The 18532-nt window shown below is 32.3% G+C and overlaps 1 protein-coding gene across 3 annotated transcripts; it reads left to right on the forward strand.

Annotated features, from left to right (window-relative positions):
- Positions 1 to 2125: 2125 nt before the first annotated feature.
- Positions 2126 to 18425, forward strand: LOC105433796 (uncharacterized). 3 transcript variants are annotated; one of them, XM_089077253.1, is made up of 5 exons: positions 2126 to 2445; positions 2751 to 3136; positions 5540 to 7148; positions 7254 to 11854; positions 11967 to 12126. In XM_089077253.1, exons 3-5 carry the CDS (start codon positions 5540 to 5542, stop codon positions 11982 to 11984), a joined length of 6228 nt encoding a protein of 2075 aa, XP_088933379.1. In that variant the 5' UTR covers positions 2126 to 2445; positions 2751 to 3136; the 3' UTR covers positions 11985 to 12126. The 3 variants fall into 3 exon arrangements, with proteins under 3 accessions (XP_088933379.1, XP_088933378.1, XP_088933377.1); XM_089077252.1 differs by having other exon boundaries at positions 2126 to 2295; positions 7254 to 18425; XM_089077251.1 differs by having other exon boundaries at positions 2128 to 2445; positions 7254 to 18425.
- Positions 18426 to 18532: the final 107 nt, after the last annotated feature.

Consider the following 18532-nt stretch of genomic DNA (forward strand, 5'->3'; position numbering starts at 1 on the left):
CACCCAGTATGATTATTCAATTTATCTTGCAATTCTATACTTTTTATAGAATACTATTATAGACACACACTTTTATAGAATATTAATGTTAATGCTAATTTTGTTAAATCAATTTGTTTTTATAAAAAACCTTAAGAAAAAATTAAATAATTTTTTTTTTATATTTATGACACGTTTGTTAAAAATGATTTTCTACACGTTAAATATTTAAGAGAAACGTTCCAGTAATTGCTTTTTTAATAATATATTTTTAATTTTTAATAATGTATTAAAAATTCTCGAAATGATAATATAAAACTGCATTATTATGTAAATATAAAATTTGAATTAAATTTCTCTTTAAGTTAAATTCTATTTATATTTTCAAATAGCTGAAATTCTCTAAATTCAATATCAATATAAATTCAATAATAGAACTTTTTCTTTAAACTCAATATATTTTCTTTAGAAAATAGCAAAAAAAAATAGATTGATTAGAATATAAATGTAGATCAAAGAAAGATTAAATTTTCTCTGCGATTTGAAATTAGAGAACTTTAATTATAACTCTCTTTTCTTTTTTGAATTTTCATTTTTTATTATTTTTATATCTGCACACCGACGAGGTACTGTTAAAAACAATCAGTATTATTCTCGATCCACAACAGGTGATTTAAGCTTTAAGAAGTAAGAAATTGACCAATTATAATCGAATATGAAAAGAATAATCGATTGGTCAATTTCTTATGGCTTAAAGATTAAATACTTATTGTGGACCGACACTTACAGGAATTAATGTCATTACCAAAGGAACTCGGGGATAATTGAAGAATGTTGATATTATCGATCATTTTGACTGTACTGAGGATACTGTGCTCGTAAAAGAACTATTAATTTAAAATTAAATCCGTCATAATAACAATAATAAACATTATCCTCCCTTTGTTATCCTCAGTACAATCAAAACGGTCGATAATGTCAACATTCTTCAATTATTCCCGAGCCCCTTTGGTGGTAATGCTAACTCCTGTAATGCTGGATTCAGACCAGCGCAATGACGCGCTTCCGAAAAAAACTGTACGCTCATTAGATATCGCGCATCACGTGTCACGTCATCGCGCTGATCTGAATCCAACATAAGACTGACCATCTTTAATAGTATCATGGTGTAAAGAAACAAGGTGTGCTCGTCAAAATAGACCCAATCTGGATCCATTCTATGCAGATATGGTGTTGGAACAAGTCACCTCCATATTGAAAAATAATAGTAAAATAAACAAATTTATTATTATTACGTGACATGTGATTTGATAATAGAGGATTTAATAATTATTAATAATAAAAGTCACAATAGTAATTCTCAATTAAATAAATTTATGAATTGTTCTTTCCTTATTTATGTTACATTTTGAATATCGCGAGAAAAACGCTGATTGGCTGACATATTAATATGGCCGGCTATATAATACTTTCATCATCCTCATTGGTTAAACATTTTTATGCGCAAGAGTATACTTTAGGCCTGTTCTTTTTGGCTGAACTAGTTCACAGTTTATCTTTCTTTCTTACACTGGAAGAAGAAAGATAAACTCTGAATTAGTGCAGCCAGTTCAGATAAAAAGAACAGACCCTTTGATTTATCTCCCGTCTACCTTCTCACGAGCGATAATGCGAATGCTACGGAACTGCCTTGTATATCTATTTTATTTTAAATGTCGAAATAACATATATGGCGTAGTTAGAAGAAATAAGAACCACCTAAAATACATCCAAACATGAATTCTAATGAATTTGTCCGAAATGATCTCATTAATAAAAAAAATTTGCCTTTGTTCAGAGATCAGTGCGTCACAGTATGTGGATAGGCCAATTTTTCGCACATGCGCGTTAAATAATGCTGCTACAGCGATGTAGAAAATGACTGTATAAATCTTTTCTATCTTTTATTAATCTGGTATTTAAAATACAAATTATTAATTTTTTAATATTTATAATCATGTTTACATACATGTTTATATATCGCAAATTTTACAAATTTTTATATATTTTTGAAAAATTTCATATTGATGAACAACGGTGATTAAAGAACCCTTGTTTTGGTAACGAACATTTTACTGAAGCGTTCGACGCACGCATGAAAAAGTTAGGCTACTCATCACATCACACACCAAATCACACCCACACACACCCACACACACACACCCACACACACCGTGTATACATATAATGTGCTGTTCTTTTCATGATTCAAAATCACTTGGATCCGAGAGGGATCAGGAATAGACGCGGAATAGATTGTTTGAATCGCCAATTGTGGTAAGACCACGTGATTTTTACTTCGCTGTGTTATATTTACGTAGAATTGTATATCGTATCAACATAATCGTACGAGAAGGCGTAAAAGAAGTGAAGATGTAAGACGGAGGCGACGACGAGCACCCAGGAGATTTGTGCGCTCGAAACAAGGTAAAATCTGACACGAACCCCGCATCGAGATTCGAGAAGGGTGTCGAAGATCACTCTTGCCGTGACCCCCCCTTGAAATACATCACGTGTTTTCGCGTCCTGCCATCGTTCTTAGTTAACTTAATCCTTGCCAACTTAATCCTAATCTGACTCCGCGAGAAACTTGAATCAGTCATTGACGTTAAGACGAATTGTGGTCGAGTCGCTTACATCACACGATCTGGCGACGCAAAACGTGATCGCGACAAACAAAAAGTGCATAACTCCCAGGGCTTTGTCTTTGTATGATGTTCTTCATGTTGTAGACGGCGCATGGGAAGTCGCGACGAAGGAGCTGACTTGAGCTAACCTGTCAAGTCCTTTTCGGGCCGTCGAGTGATTTGGACGTCCTTTGTCCCCATATAAATTTTTGTATTGCGTCATCATACTTTTTCTTCGATTTTTGTTCACACATTTGTCGTCGTTCTCTCAATTATATTTTTCGAATTGAATCGTGACTTGTTTTGGCGCCGTAAGGCAGTTTCGACCAAGAATAAGAAGAAGAAGAAGAAGAAGAAGCGACGAAGGGACTATCTTGAGCTAACCTGTACATCGAGCAAGTGTCATATAACCCGTGGGAGGTTGAAGGCACATAACTGGAATAAATTCCAACTCTCCATCCGGAGGGAAACCAAAAAAAAAGCTTGAACAAGTGAGTCAATGGAAACTATCGCTTTTGTTTTCTATATATTTTTCTAGCCCTGCTCATTGTTCTTTCTTTTGATTTTTATAATACAATTTGTATAATACAATTTTTATAATACATTTTTATATTTTCTCTTCTGTTTTTGTAGTATTTAGTTTGAAAGGGATGTTTTAGAAAGCTTCTGCTTGTAACTTTATAACTTTACATCAATATGCAAGATATAACACATAACTCGTCAGCAATGAATTGATCCTTTGATGAGTTTCGAATCAACTTTCTTAAACATGTCGAAATATCAATAATCTTTAGATCAAAAAAATTAACAATACGATTTCCAAACCTTTCTAGACATTCCCAATAAAATGGATGTTTATTTTTAAGATGATTTCCAGCACAAGCTTCGTTTGCTTATAAAATAATCACAACTTTGCATGCCAATTTGTACACAATCCTTATTACATACAAAGCAGCTATCTACAAAAGTTATAATATATATGTTATTTTGTATACAATTATAACTTTTCTTTATTACTTTACTAAATTTTATACTTTACTAAATTAAAACTTAAAGCTTATTCTGTTTAAGGTTTGGTTCTCTTGCGGCACGATATGGTTGTATGATGTTACAGGTAAGAAATGACATGTAAAAAGTTGTTTCTTGCATCATATAATTTTATCTTGTACTTTTATCTTAAAAACATGATATTTTCGTATTCTTAAAACTTGTAAAAAATATCAGACAGTAAGATATCTGTCCAATAAATCGTGTAAAAGTGTAAAAAAACAACTAAATCTAGTGATCTGGTAATTTCTGATAGCTAAGCAATGTATCATTATTTCAAGATTTATTTTACTTTTACATTATTTATTGGATGATATCTTTCTTTCTGATATTTTTTACAAGTTTTAAGAATATGAAAATATCATGTTTTTAAGGGAAAACTACAAGACAAAGCTATACGATGCAAGAAACTTTTTACATGTCATTTCTCGCCTCTGACATCATAATTCAATATGACTGCAGAGAGACAACTGAGCCTTAAATGAATTTCTTGTATAGTTTATCTTCCTCTTTTTTTCTCTAACTTAAAAAGGCTAAATTAAGGAAGAAATTTAATTAAAAAGAATAGGTTTTTCTTTTCTTTTCTTTTTTTTTCCCCCTATCTTTTTTGCGTGTGCGCGCACATGCGTGCGTGCATGTGTGCGTGCGTGCGTGCGTGTGTATTATTGTACGTATCTATATTGACAATATTTTTAATATAAAATGTTGAATTTTATATTTTTATATGGATTTTAAACTTTTCATCCTCCCTCCCTCATTGTTTAAATGTTTTATCTAATATAATGTATGAATATACAATTCTACAAATTTTAAACTTTTTATGGATTAATACAATTTTCCTATTTTTTGTGTATAATATGTTTCTATGTGTAACATAATCATGCATGTATTATGATATACGACGTGCAATATAGCCTGTGTTTCTCAAGTGACATGTATACAGTAATGCTTGTAGGCAATGGTTTCAATGCAATTGGAAACGTGTACGATCGGAATTGTGTACGATACGATATGCATACAAAGTTTCGAGAATATGCATGTACATATGTATGTTGTAATATGTGTTTGACATTGTATTATTTAACATGTTGTTTTAAGCATGTTATTACAATAAATATCATCACATATCTCAGTAGTCGAAAGGATAAGATGCCTGCCTCGTAAGCAGGAAATCTAGATTTGATCCTCGCTGAGATGTGATACTTTTCGTAAAAATAACTAAAATATTACACATGATGTACGGAAGACAACTAATAAATCACTATTTTCCACTACGTGCGTTTGGTACAGTGCGAAGACTCGAGAGATGCTTAGGAAGTATAGCATTTTTATAAAATCTGTCTTTTTTGTGTTTCTTTTTTTTTTTATTTTCTACTCTTTTATTCGAGGGATAAGAAGGGGGGATGTGCGTTGCGGCGGGGCCTGACCATGAACCAATCGTGAAAATTCGCAATTATTATTTTTGCGAAAAATATCACCTCAGCCAGGAATTGAACCTGAATTTACTTATCGAGTAGGCATCTTATTCTTTCGGCCACAGAGACGTGTGATGGTATCGCAATAACGTGTTTAGAACAACACGTTAAACAATTCAATGTTATACACATATATACATATATTGCAATATATACATATACATGTATATTCTCGAATTTTCATGACCAGTACTTCTTTTATTTCTACTTTCTTTCAAAGGAGGTCCAGAAACAGTATTATATGAAAAAAATTATATGTTTGAAGAAGTTGTAGAAATTATTAGTCTCCCAAAAAAAAAAATAGTTTGTAATACTTCACCCAAGACATTCTTGTACATTTCATTTACATAGTTTACATTGAATGTGTTACAGATGGATATTTCTGATGAGGAACTGTTTGATGCAATACCAAATTGTAACTCTTTAACAAACATTGGTTTGATGGAGCAATCGAAGGATTTCATACAAGATCCAATTTCAGAAAAAACAAACAATAGTATTATAACTAAAGATATTTCAGTAAAGCTTACACGTTTGTCAAATGATAAAGCAAAAACAGAAAAAAAAAATTTGTTTCCTCTTAAAAAGAGGAGACGTTTTGTATGGAAATTTGGAACCGTGCATAAGAAAACAAAAAAAGCAGCATCTGTAAAATCTTCACAAGGTTTCCGAAAGATGGAATTGGCTACCGAAGTTACTTTGGGTATATCAGAAGATAGGACAAATGAGCGAATACAAACAAATTCGTTTAATCAAGCATATATAGAAGGAGAATCAATCGGATATGTTCAACAGGATGAAGAAGCTGCACAGAGTGATACTGAAAGTTGTATTATATTGACACATCGTACACAGAAAGAAAAAGAAGACGAAAAAGAAAAGGACGACAATAACGACGATAACAATGATACTTATGTATGCGCACGTGTCATACCATATGATTCTTATCGTAAAAATAGCATTACATACTTACATTCTAATAATCCAGTGAATTCCGATTCTTTATTTTCGCTATCATTAAACGGAAACACAGTGAATTCCGATTCTTCATCTTCGCTATTATTAAACACAGAATCGAGTTTGTATAATGAATCTAGTATGATTCACTCGTCTAAAGCGAAAAGACTAAATCGTAAAAGATTAAAGTTTAAGGCTAAAAGAATGCAGATGAATGAATGGAAGTTTAAGAGAAAATATATTTCGTCTGATAGTGAGATTGACGAGATTCCTGTATCGAGGAAAAGACCTCGAATATTGTCGTCGGATGACGATAATGAAACTGTAACTATAAATAGTACGAAAGTGATTGAAAATAATCATAATGAAAATAGTCAGAGTGAATCTCATTTGCTTTTTGAAAAAGAAATGGATATACAGATTAGTCGCGTGGCACGAGTTACTTTAATGAGATTGGAAGATATGGATGATGAAGATGTTATTAAATGGAGACACAGTATAACGAACACTTCAGATGTGATTGTATCTGAATCAGTAGAAAAAGAATTGGATCAAAGTAACTTATTGCAAAATTTCATACCTTTAGAATCTTCAGAGAAATCAATTTTGCTAAAAGAAGATAAGTTGTTGGAAACAAAAGATACTTCTATTTCTTTACCAATCACGTTGAAATCTAATAATTGCGTTGAAAAGCATCACACAAAATCAAAGAATTCCTTGCGTAAGCTAAGAAAGAAATACAAACTGTTCAAGAAACCGAGAGTTCTAATGATAAAATTGGATTATCTAAAATGCCATTCTGAAAATGGCAAATATTCGGCGACTATCGTCGATTATTTAACAAAGATATATGTAAATACTGTAAGAAACTCTACCTTTCAACATGAATCAAAGATATATAAACGCGTGACCTTACGAAGAAAAAGTATGATAGATCTCATGGATCATAATATAAGTTCCAATGCGTCTGAACAACAAAATATGAGCATATTTAACTCATGCATAGAAGAAAATTCAATAAAAGGTATAGTCCTTCAAAATCTGATTTTATTTAATTTAATTTTTCTAACAGTTATTTTAAAAATAATTTTACAATTATTTAATTTTGATATTTTAATTTTTGTTGCAGATGCTCAAACCATAGAAAATTATGATAAGAGTGCCCCATTCATAATTCGTAGGATTGTACCCATGCAAAATAAGAATAAATCCTCATCGCCAGAAAAGTCTGAAAAGAATAGTGTTTTGTCGCAGAAACGTTTAGAGATATGGCGTAACGCGTTTCGCACATTGATGATCGAAAATTTACAAGAAATCCCTAAGCAAGCTTCTAGTCAGTTAACATCAATGTCGAAGAAATCGATGAATGTAGAACGTGAAGATGTTTCTTCCACTTCCACATTTATGTCTTTCGAACCAGTCGGGTCTCATGCCGATAAAAAACATGCTTCGTCGAAGAAATCAACAGAAACATCAGTAAAATCAACAGAATATAAGGATACATCCAAATCCGAGTCACCCAATAAAAATCTTCGACAACATACAAGTATTATAGCAATTTCTAAAAACGACTTTTCTCAATCTAAAGACAGCACTGTTTCCAAAAGCCCGCGCAAAAGTACTGAAGAGGCAAACATTGTTATATCGAATGCTTCTTCAAATTCAAACAACAAGACATCAGAGAAAACATTATCAAAATCATCTGAGAAAGCGAATAGCTTCGAATCAATCAATGATATGACATTCACAAAATCGAAAATCTCGGAAATGCGCTGTACTAAAGAGTCGCCACATAAAGTAGAAATAACATGCAAATGCAGCATATGCGGAGTATTATTTAAGAATTCTGAACTGCTATTAAAACATATGACTTTGAATTCGCATAAAATCTGTACAGTTTTAACTTCTACGTCTAAACATGTAGAAGATGAAACGGTTGTAGATAAGAACTGCAGACGCAATTTGGAAGATTTAGAATCATTGATATCGCAACAGCAGCAACAGTCTTCTTGCATTAACGAGAAAGATAGTTCGTGTCAACTTGTTAATTTCAACAAATCATTATCATCGTCGTCATCGTCATCGTCATCATCGTCATCGTCATCATCGTCATCGTCATCGTCATCATCATCATCATTGTCATCGTCATCGTCATCGTCATCGTCATCGTCATCGTCATCGTCATCATCATCATCATCATCATCATCATCATCATCAAGAGACGTTGAAACGCAATGTGAACATTCCTGCACGGAGGAAAGGGAAACTCGATTAACTGCAGTTAAATCGACATCGAAGTCAAAGTCGAAATCAAAATCAAAGTCGAAGTCGAAGTCGAAATCCAATCTGAATCTGAATTTACCAAATAAGGCAAAAATGATAAAATCTAAAAACAATAAGTGGGATTCCTCGACGAATGTTAAATTAAAACGAACGGTTGCATGCAAAATTTGTTCACGTGTCTTTAAAAATTATCCTCAACTACTCCAACATATGTTCAAGCATATGGCCAACGATCTCCGAAATATGTACACGTCGATCGAAAATGAGATTACTTCTACACATCAAGAGCATAGCGAGAACAATGATCGACCTTCCAGCAATACAATAGAGAATTCGATAGAAGCAGTTTCGATGGAGGAGAATGTTGAAGTAACTGAAAATACTACTGAGCAAGAGAAGAATCTATTGGAGAATACAAATAAATCCAGTACAGAGACTGCTATTGCTTTGGAAGTATTATATGATGCATCGAAAAAAACAAGTAGAGTTTTGAACTCAGTGGTGGCAGAACAAAATATAGAGAAGCAATCAATGTCTGCAGCGAATAAAGCACAAAATGTAGAGAAGGAAAAAACGAATGTGGCTGAGCCATCTTCGGAACTTCAGTCAGTAAAATCCTTCAATATCTGCGAGTGTCACAAATCTGAGATGACTGAGGTATCTAACATACAGATTGAGATAGATTTGTTTTGCACCACTTGCCAAATGCTGTTTCGACGCCTCGATTGCTTCGAAGCACACTGCATCCAAAACACTGCGAAAGGTACGCTTTGCAACAAAAACCGACGACGCGGTAGGAAATCCAAACTGTTTTGTGTTAAATGTCAGCGAGTACTGAATTCTGTCAAGGAGTTACGTCAACATTTGTCAACGCATACTCGACTCAATCGCCAGGGCACAGCATCTTTCTGTTGTAATATATGCAAGGTAATCTTCTACGGTTTCGGAACACTTTTCAACAATCATTTCCAAAATCACGAGAAGAACCCGTTTTTCTTGGCTAGCCGTCTCTCGTTCCCAAGACCCGCTTATATCGGCTCGAAAATTAATCAGCTATCAACCGCAGACAAATCGGCAGAAGTTTACATGCAAGTAGCTGATTATGTATGTCGTGAATGTAGAACGCCTTTCGTCTCGGCACAAGATCTAAAGTTACACGAGGCACTCTGTCAAAAGGCTTCTACCATCAGCGATCCTCGCAACAGATCCTCTAACAGCAGTAGCCTGAGTAACACTGTCAAAATACCGATTCTATTGATATGCGGTTTCTGTAACAAAACATTTTATAACAAGACGACTTTTGAGCTGCACACGTTAGAACACAAGAAAGGAGAGCCGCATTTACATTATACTTGCGTATCTGTTACTGCCCTGGCGAAAGTATACATCTGCAAAGTGTGTATGTCTATGTGGCAATCTTTACAAGATTTCGAAAAACATTGGCAAATTCATGGTGTACTTCAGGAAGATTTCGTATGTTCTCGTTGTCAACTTCATTTTGACAGTGTCGAGTTGTTCCACAAACATGCGATCAAGCATAAAAGCAACGAGATTCATCAAATGCCAATTACGTGTGAAGTAATCTATCGTGATATTAGTAACCAGGATTCTGAGAATTCGCGAAGAAACAAAATTATAAACAATTTACCTTATGTAGATCTAAGTTGTTTTGATGACGGAAAAGAAGCTGAGAACACCACAAACGATAAATCACATGAATCACAAAAATCACAAGAATCAGTTTGCAGTTCTGCATTGCAGAATATAGTTGAAAATCTTTTGTCTGAGAATCGATTCGCGGAAACCGAGGTAACATCAGAATCAGTAACAATAACACCAGAATTAACAAAATCCCCCAATAAAGAGAGACAAACAATTAAGCAGGGAGTGAATGATTCGTTCACTCGTACTTCGGTTCAAGTTCCCTCCACCAATGTTACAGTCGCACACTCGAAACAAAACAACATAGAAAACGATTCTGATAATGATGATGAGCTAACGATAGTATTGTCGGAAAGTGAGGAGAGTTTGGTGTCGAGTGAAATTGAGAAAACAATTGATAGCTCGCCTTCTAGGCGTAAGGATACACAAGAGAAGTCAACATCTACTTTTGTTATTGCTGATGGGCAAAAGACACGTTCCAATAATACGGTTTCAATTAACGCATCTACGAAAATTACCAATAATGCTAATGGAAATTCGAGCTTAAGTACTCGGAGTAGCGTAATAAGTCCAAGGAAAATTGCGACTAGGCAGACAGATGTTAACTTAACAACGGAGATACCGGTGAATCATGCAAATAAGATCCTTGAAAGTAGCACAGATCAAGCAGATACTACATCTTCGAAAGATAAGTCCAAGGAACCGTTACCGAAGAACGCTATGAGTTCCATACCTAAGACCTTCCTGCGTGTAAAATCTTTGGCTGAATTGATGAATGCTGCTCCATTGAAGAGTCATATCTGTCTAGTGTGTGATCTCTCATTCGACTCCGAGCACAAATTGAAGGAACACGTGACGGTGCATAATATTCTGTCTTCTCAAGACAACCAAAGTAATCAAGCATCTTCACCCAACAAAATTTGGCCAAGGAGATCGATCTCGAAATCTTCTATGCTCGATACATCAACCCAGGAACATAGCCTTCCTCCTTTGGTGGCGATCAGTGCGCCTCTATCTGTCAATGTGCGTCCACATACACCTACCCATATAATTGACAAATCCCGGCGGTATCAAATTATCAATGTGAGGTCATTGAACACAAACGAATCTGATACAAATGCGAATGCATCAAAACAAAAAGAGGCAGTACCATATGAAACCACATGTATTCCGTCGTCGAACAACGTCGTCACTACAATACATTTACAAAATATCCAACCCAAAAAAACGGCCTATCATCAAAATTTACCGCCTCATATTGGTCAACCATTAAATAAATCTGTGCAATCTGTTCAACAACAGCCGAATACTGGCACTGCAGCTGTTAAACCGTTCCTGCGAACTTATCAAGGACCTAGGTTGCCGCCACCGCCTTATCCGGAACAGTTGCAGCAGCAACAACGGCCACAACAGCTGCAACAACAACTACAATTGCAGCTACAAGAGTTTCTGCGTCTTCAGCAGGAACAGATGCAGTCACAAGAACAGCAGTTACAATCGCAACAACGGCAAATACAGTCGCAACAGCAGCAGATACAGCCGCAACAGCAGCAGATACAGCCGCAACGGTACCAGATACAGCTGCAACAGCAGCAGATACAGCCGCAACAGCAGCAGGTACAGCCGCAACAGCAGCAGATACAGCCGCAACAGCAGCAGATACAGCCGCAACAGCAGCAGATACAGCCGCAACAGCAGCAGATACAGCCGCAACAGCAGCAGATACAGCCGCAACAGCAGCAAATACAGCCGCAACAGCAGATGCAATCGCAACATCAACAACAGGTACAACAATTGCAGCAACAGCAGCAGATACAACAGCTGCAGCAACAGCAGCAAGTACAACAGCAACCATTGAACAATGATAACGTTCTCCATTATTTAATTTCTAAAACAGGTATGTCTTATCAATTGACACCCACCAAAGCAGTCCCGGTGAAAACAAATTCGGACAACAATATGTTTGTAGCCGTGAACACGATGCAGCAGGTCTCGAAGAATCCAGATCGTTTTGTTTGTATATATTGTCCAGGTTTCGAATGCGGTTCGGTACAAGAATTTACATTGCACGAGCATTCACCAAAGCACGAAGCTCGTAGTCATTATAATGCAATTCCGTATATCTCGAATATAAATAATCAATAAGAATCACACTTTTTTAAGTCTCTCGATATGAAACATGCGATGAGTAATTGGTTCGTCGGTCATTTATATGAAGCGATGTTAGGAACGATGTTATAATCGTTCTATCCGATGGAATAAATATTTTATTTTAATCCTTTAAATCGTACAAGTTTCATTACTATGTAATGAAGCACGATGTAATGAAGTACTGATAGCTCTATGCTGACTCCATTAATGATGTACATAACGCTATATATATAAATAATGATGCATTCTTAGCTGAATCGTGAGAATTATATTGAATAAGATTTTGATCATCTAATGCGATTGTAAATGTCCAATAAAAATCGCATTTCCTTAATACTTAACTTTTTAAATATGAAATTGTAACATGGAGTGATGTTTCTTTATTGATTTTCTTCTTCGATCTATTAAGAGAGTGTAAATCTCTGCAAAGAGACTTTTTTAGTAATGTCATTTGCTATTTGAAATCAGAAATATTGTTTCCACAAAGTTACGACACCCAATTGAACAATTTAGATAGTTTTCGGAAACGCAAAGAGTTGAAAGGTTAGCATTTAAATTAGTTTTACTGTTAATATTTCTTGTTCCTATTACTAAATGACAATGTTTGAGTATGAGCGTTAAAGGAAAATAGGATATTTTGAGACGTTGAAATAAATGATAGAACGTATCTAAAATATGTTTCTAGTGATTGTATTTTTTTAAAGAATAATCGAATCAGTTTTTATAAAATAATTTTGTAGTTGATTCTATTTAAAATAAAAAATCCACCCCATGTTTTTGATTTCTTAATGAAAGATTCCTTACTAGGTGCAAGATAATACTTTACATATATTTATTTTTCAGAATAGGTATGCGTCATTAGAAAATATGTTAAGATAATAGTTATTGATTTATTACTGCAATTATCGCTGTTATTAGCATACAAACAGTTTTGACATTTTCGAGATGTTAACGATACATTATCTTAAATTTTTTTTTACCGCATTGTATATATTTTTTTTCTTTAAAATTTCTCTAGTAACGAAATTTAAGAAATATATACATATATATATATATATATATATACAATTAAAAATTTAACAATATAGTAAATAATATTTAAATATTAAATGAAAATTTTTCTTTTCCGAAGCCATTTATTATTTATCTATTATGTATTTTAAATCGTTTTTACTAAGTATTGCAAGTATTTTTATATTTTTCACTTATTAAAATATATTGAATTGAAATATTACATTATTTGATGCAATGTTTAAATAATTTGAGTTATGTTTATATCAGAGAAAAAAATCTTAAATTTTCCTATTGTTAGTAATTTACTAACTATTAAACTGAACATTTACTAAAATTAGTAATGGTTATAATTGCACGTTTCTTTTCTAATTCTCAAAATAATGGATAAAGAAAATAAATGAGTTATTTTCTTGTGATTTATTAGATTGCACATAATATTATTTAATAATTATACAATCGTAAAAAATTAGTTTTTGATTAACTAACTGTATTGTTAATGATTCAAATACTTTCCGTAGATAGTTTTTTCATTAATCATGATTGTGACATGATATGACATGGGCAAAATAATGAAAATTAAATAATTCCTTAATTTTTCTACGGTCCGATTATTTATTATAGTCACTCCAGCTTATCACATGTACAATACTTATGGGAAAAGTATATTTAGAATAAAATATTTTTTTAAAATAAACTATATTGTTAAATATTTTAATAATAATCTGAAGTTTCAATATTATTGAGATTTCAATAAAATGTTATTTTAAACTCTTTTTATAAGAACTATTACACATTTACAAATGAACATTGTTATATAATTCCATATTTATATAATAAAAAAAGTAATAATTTCAAATTTACAAATATATTTATTTATAATATCCATTTTTACTGGAACAACGCAATGATTTATGAAATATTCATATTTTCGTGATTATTAATTAGTCTAAAGATTAAATTTTAGGAGACATATAAAATGTTTGTCAAAAGAAATATATACCGTGCTTAATTGTTTCGAATGTTTTCGAACCTTATTAAAAATAGAAATAATCCAGTATAAGATACAAAAGTACTAAAAAATTGGCATTATATATTTTGGAATATTTTTTAAATGTATATTTTATTGTGAATTCTTATTTTTAAATCAAATTTATTTTAGATTTGAAAGTAACTTTTTCAAGTAACATATATTATCGATGAAGATTCTTCAACATCTGCAATAAAAAGGTCACATCCGAATATTTTCGTAATTTTCTTATACACGCAACATTCATATTATGAATTTTTATACTATATAATATTTATAAATAAATATTTATTAAATATTAGAATGACATTTTTGAACAAATAAGCTGGGTATAATACAAATTTTATGTTACTGTCATATTGCCGAGTTAAAGTTGAATAGATAATTAAATATTTTCTAGAGCCGAAACTGTTATATCGCTATTAGATGTTTTGAAGACTAAACTTGATAATATTCGAAATTTCATAATAAAAATAATAATATTCAAATATTCATGACAAAAATAATTTTTATCTATTTAATAAGTAATATGTATAATTTCAAATGATTAGAAAATGTTAAACTTGATATTGCAATTTTTATTTTTAACAATGATAAACAAGAAATTATGTATTCGATCTCATGAAAATTAAATGTAATACGTGCAGTCTTTCAGATGCATTTTTCAAGTTTATTATATAAATAAAAATTGATAAGACATTTAGTAGTATGTCGCGGAAAATAAAATTTTAGGAAAAAAATAATTTTCAATATCTCTTCAAAAACAAAATTCTATCGGAATTAAAATAAAATATGTAATGTTAAATTATGATAATTTTGCGTTTTAAAAGCATTACATCACAAGATGAGATAGAGAGAGACATGATGTGATATAAGTTGAATAAATGCGACAAATTGTAAATAATGCGATTATGAAATATTTCTGAATAAATATAATTTTTTTGCAATTTGCGTCTCCTTTATTCGGCACTTTGAGCGACATCGTTCATTACAGTGATTATTACTCTAGTCTTTGCGATTGACAAATACTGTGATAACACTAGAGACTATTATTAATGCGGATGACTTACTATGATGAAAATATTTAAGAATAAATATCAGATGAAATTCCAAAAAGGTTTTTCTTTCTGATCTTTACGGAATTTGTAAAAATAAATAATAAACGAGAGTTTATAAAAAATTTTTTGTGGAAATGATTTATCGAGATAACATTTGAAGTAAATATTTAAGTTAATATTTAAGAGTGCATAAAGTATCTTGTATTTTTCGTATAAACAAAATTTAGATTTCATGAAAAAAAATTGAGTTAAAATTTTTTGTTTAAGATATCATTGTCAAAGAAGAATCTTTTCGGAATTTTGTTGCAAATATCGGACGTTTAACATTTCTCGTTCTGTCGATCTTTTTTAATATTATAATGAACAATTCTTATATCAAGGCGAGCTTACGTAACTAACTTGTACATCAGCTGACCGTATTTGCCGAAAAAATTCAAAGAAGTGATCGTGCAATTATAAGCCGTGTGTATTTTTCTTAAATTAATCTTCATATTTAATTGAATTATTATACCTCATATTAAAATTCTAAATTTTTAACGAATTTTTAAAAAAATATTCCGATTTTTAAATTATGCAATTGATTTTCAGTAAAACAAGAAGGATTAGATTGGTACCAAAATCAATTTTAATAAATTGAATTTTCATAAAGCAGTGTTATCGACTACGATTGCTATTTTTTTTTTTCGGTAACCCGAATAACCATTTTCTCCACGGCATTGGAATTCTAATTTATCGAAATTAGAGTGATCTATAAATTTTTTCTCATTAGATCTCTCCTCTTTGACATATTATCGGTACGGTCAGACCAATGGCATTTTCTTTTATCTTACGTTTTGGCACATGATTCACGTGATTGCACAATATATCGATTGCGTAATTTATTCGAGGATGAATATACTTATCGTACGTACTACTTCTTAACGATGTATCGTGTAATACATGATATATAAATGCGTACAGTACAAAGAGTATTTCTTACAAAAATTCCGATGATCGCATACACACGTACGACAAAAGCTAATGCTTAAAGATCTGCGAAGAAGATATATAAATGTATAATATATATACACACTGGTGCTATATATACATACATTACAAATTATCTCTTACAGTACATCGAATATGAAAATTCATGTAGGAATGATAAACTTATTACGAAAATATAATAAATCGAATTTTCTATGATAGCAAAGAAAGCGAATGTCTTCGAAATGAAGTGACAAAATATTTTTTAATAATAACTCTACATCGATATCGCCAGAGTTAATTTTTTTAATATTAATATTTATTCCTTCAATGGAGTATTAATTAATAGTAAAGTGAAAAAATGCTTGGAAGATAGGAACATGCGTTGTGCGATCACCGAATCGCGATTTTTATTTATTTTTAATTATTCTACGTTAAGGAATTAAGTACTATGAAGAACCCTCCGAGTTCTTCACGAGTCGATTAAGTCTCGAATGCTCGTCTCTTCTTATGTTTAATAATACTGATGCAGGTATTCGATGTTCATCTTTCATCATTCGCTATTTCACATCGTGCGCGTCTTACAAAAGTGCGTAGAGAATCTAAGAATGCAATTCGAGTATAAAGTCTCACTCATTTTAAGTTATTACGATCGCCTTAGCTACAGTCGTCTAAATTTCTAAAATTTAATGCTCATTTACACAGGAAAGGTATACAAATTAACAACCATGTGTAAGAACGACATTATTGAAAACGACATTATTTTTCGACGAGTATTATTTTTCGCAAATTTCGTGGTTTTCACGTTCATTTTTACCTGACTAACGGAATTGTAACCGTTAAAGCTGCTTTCGCTAATTCGCTATTCGACTTGTTTTACTTGCGACAGCCTGATGAATCTCTTCGAAATTAGCAGGAATGACAACGAATCAAATGTCCACATCACACGTTGTGTTCTCCAACGGCCTCGGTGATGGAAAAAGTATCTGCTATCTATAAAGTACCTTTGCGATGTAAAAGTGTCCCACTATTTACATCGGGTGTGATTATCTCTAAATATTATTTTTATGCATTCATTCCTTCTAGATATAGTATTGAGCTCGAAGGGGGGACATTTCCCGCTAATATAGCACGGATTAACCGCCGGATAATCCGCGTTTGTAACTATACTTGTACAATATATAGTTATGTGTGTTGTGCTATACAATACTACGGAGCTAAGATATATCGCGGTGGAAAAATATCGTACTTTCTTGTTGGCGTATCGTAAATTTGCACGTGACACTCTATGGACGTTCCGTTGCTGTCAACGACGTAAGCTCCGCTCGGCGGAGCTTGCAGCGTCGTTTTCCTCACGACCGCGCCTCATCGGGTCGTAATCTCTTCCTTTCTCCTTCTCGGATTAAACTATGGAAACGACAAATGCATTCTTTCCTATATACGTGTTACACTCGGCGTCATGTAGATGTGCTTTATCACACGAGGTTTATTTTAGCATGACGCTGAGCCCGTTAGAGGCGAGAGAAACGGAAGTAAGTTCTTCGAGAGCTGCATAAATTTATTGAAATGAGCTCAGTCTTTCGAAGTTGAGAATAATTTATCGAAACAATATGACTAAGCATCTACGATGAAGATGTTTATATTGCGAAGATGTACAGACTTATTTCATTAATTATTCAATAATAATCGATTTGTATTATAATTGCTGTAAAATTATTTTATATGTTATATCAAAATTGACACTCTAAATTTTATCGATTCAATTTATTTTTAATTGGATTTTTCTTATCAAATCAAATTTGCTTCTTGGTGAATTCTGTATGTATGCTGCAAGAATTTTGAGTGCTTTTTATTCCATTTCTCTCGTCGTAATTTAAGATTCTCTAATACAGATGTTGTACATCTTGTTTCTCTTAAAGTATTATTATTTTTATTAATTTAGTAATTAATTGGGTCTTAATAAAAATCTAAAGTTATTATAAATGTGCGTCAAAATCTTGTTTTTGTTTGTATGCGTATATACGTGAAATATATGATATATATGTGTATGTGTATAGACATGTGTGTACAAAAAACTGTTAATATCTGGTATTTATTACGAAATAGTCGATCCTCTCGTTTTTTTTTTTTTTTTTTTTTTTTTTAACAAAACAAGAGACCGCTTAATTTTCTTATTTCAAATTCAATGTTGCGAAATGGGATCTGCGATTTGTACAAAATCGGTTACATCACCTACGAATTATTGGT

Source organism: Pogonomyrmex barbatus, unplaced genomic scaffold (assembly GCF_055798465.1).
Source record: "Pogonomyrmex barbatus isolate J1 unplaced genomic scaffold, ASM5579846v1 scaffold2, whole genome shotgun sequence".
In the NCBI taxonomy this organism is placed as follows: Eukaryota; Metazoa; Arthropoda; class Insecta; order Hymenoptera; family Formicidae; genus Pogonomyrmex; species Pogonomyrmex barbatus.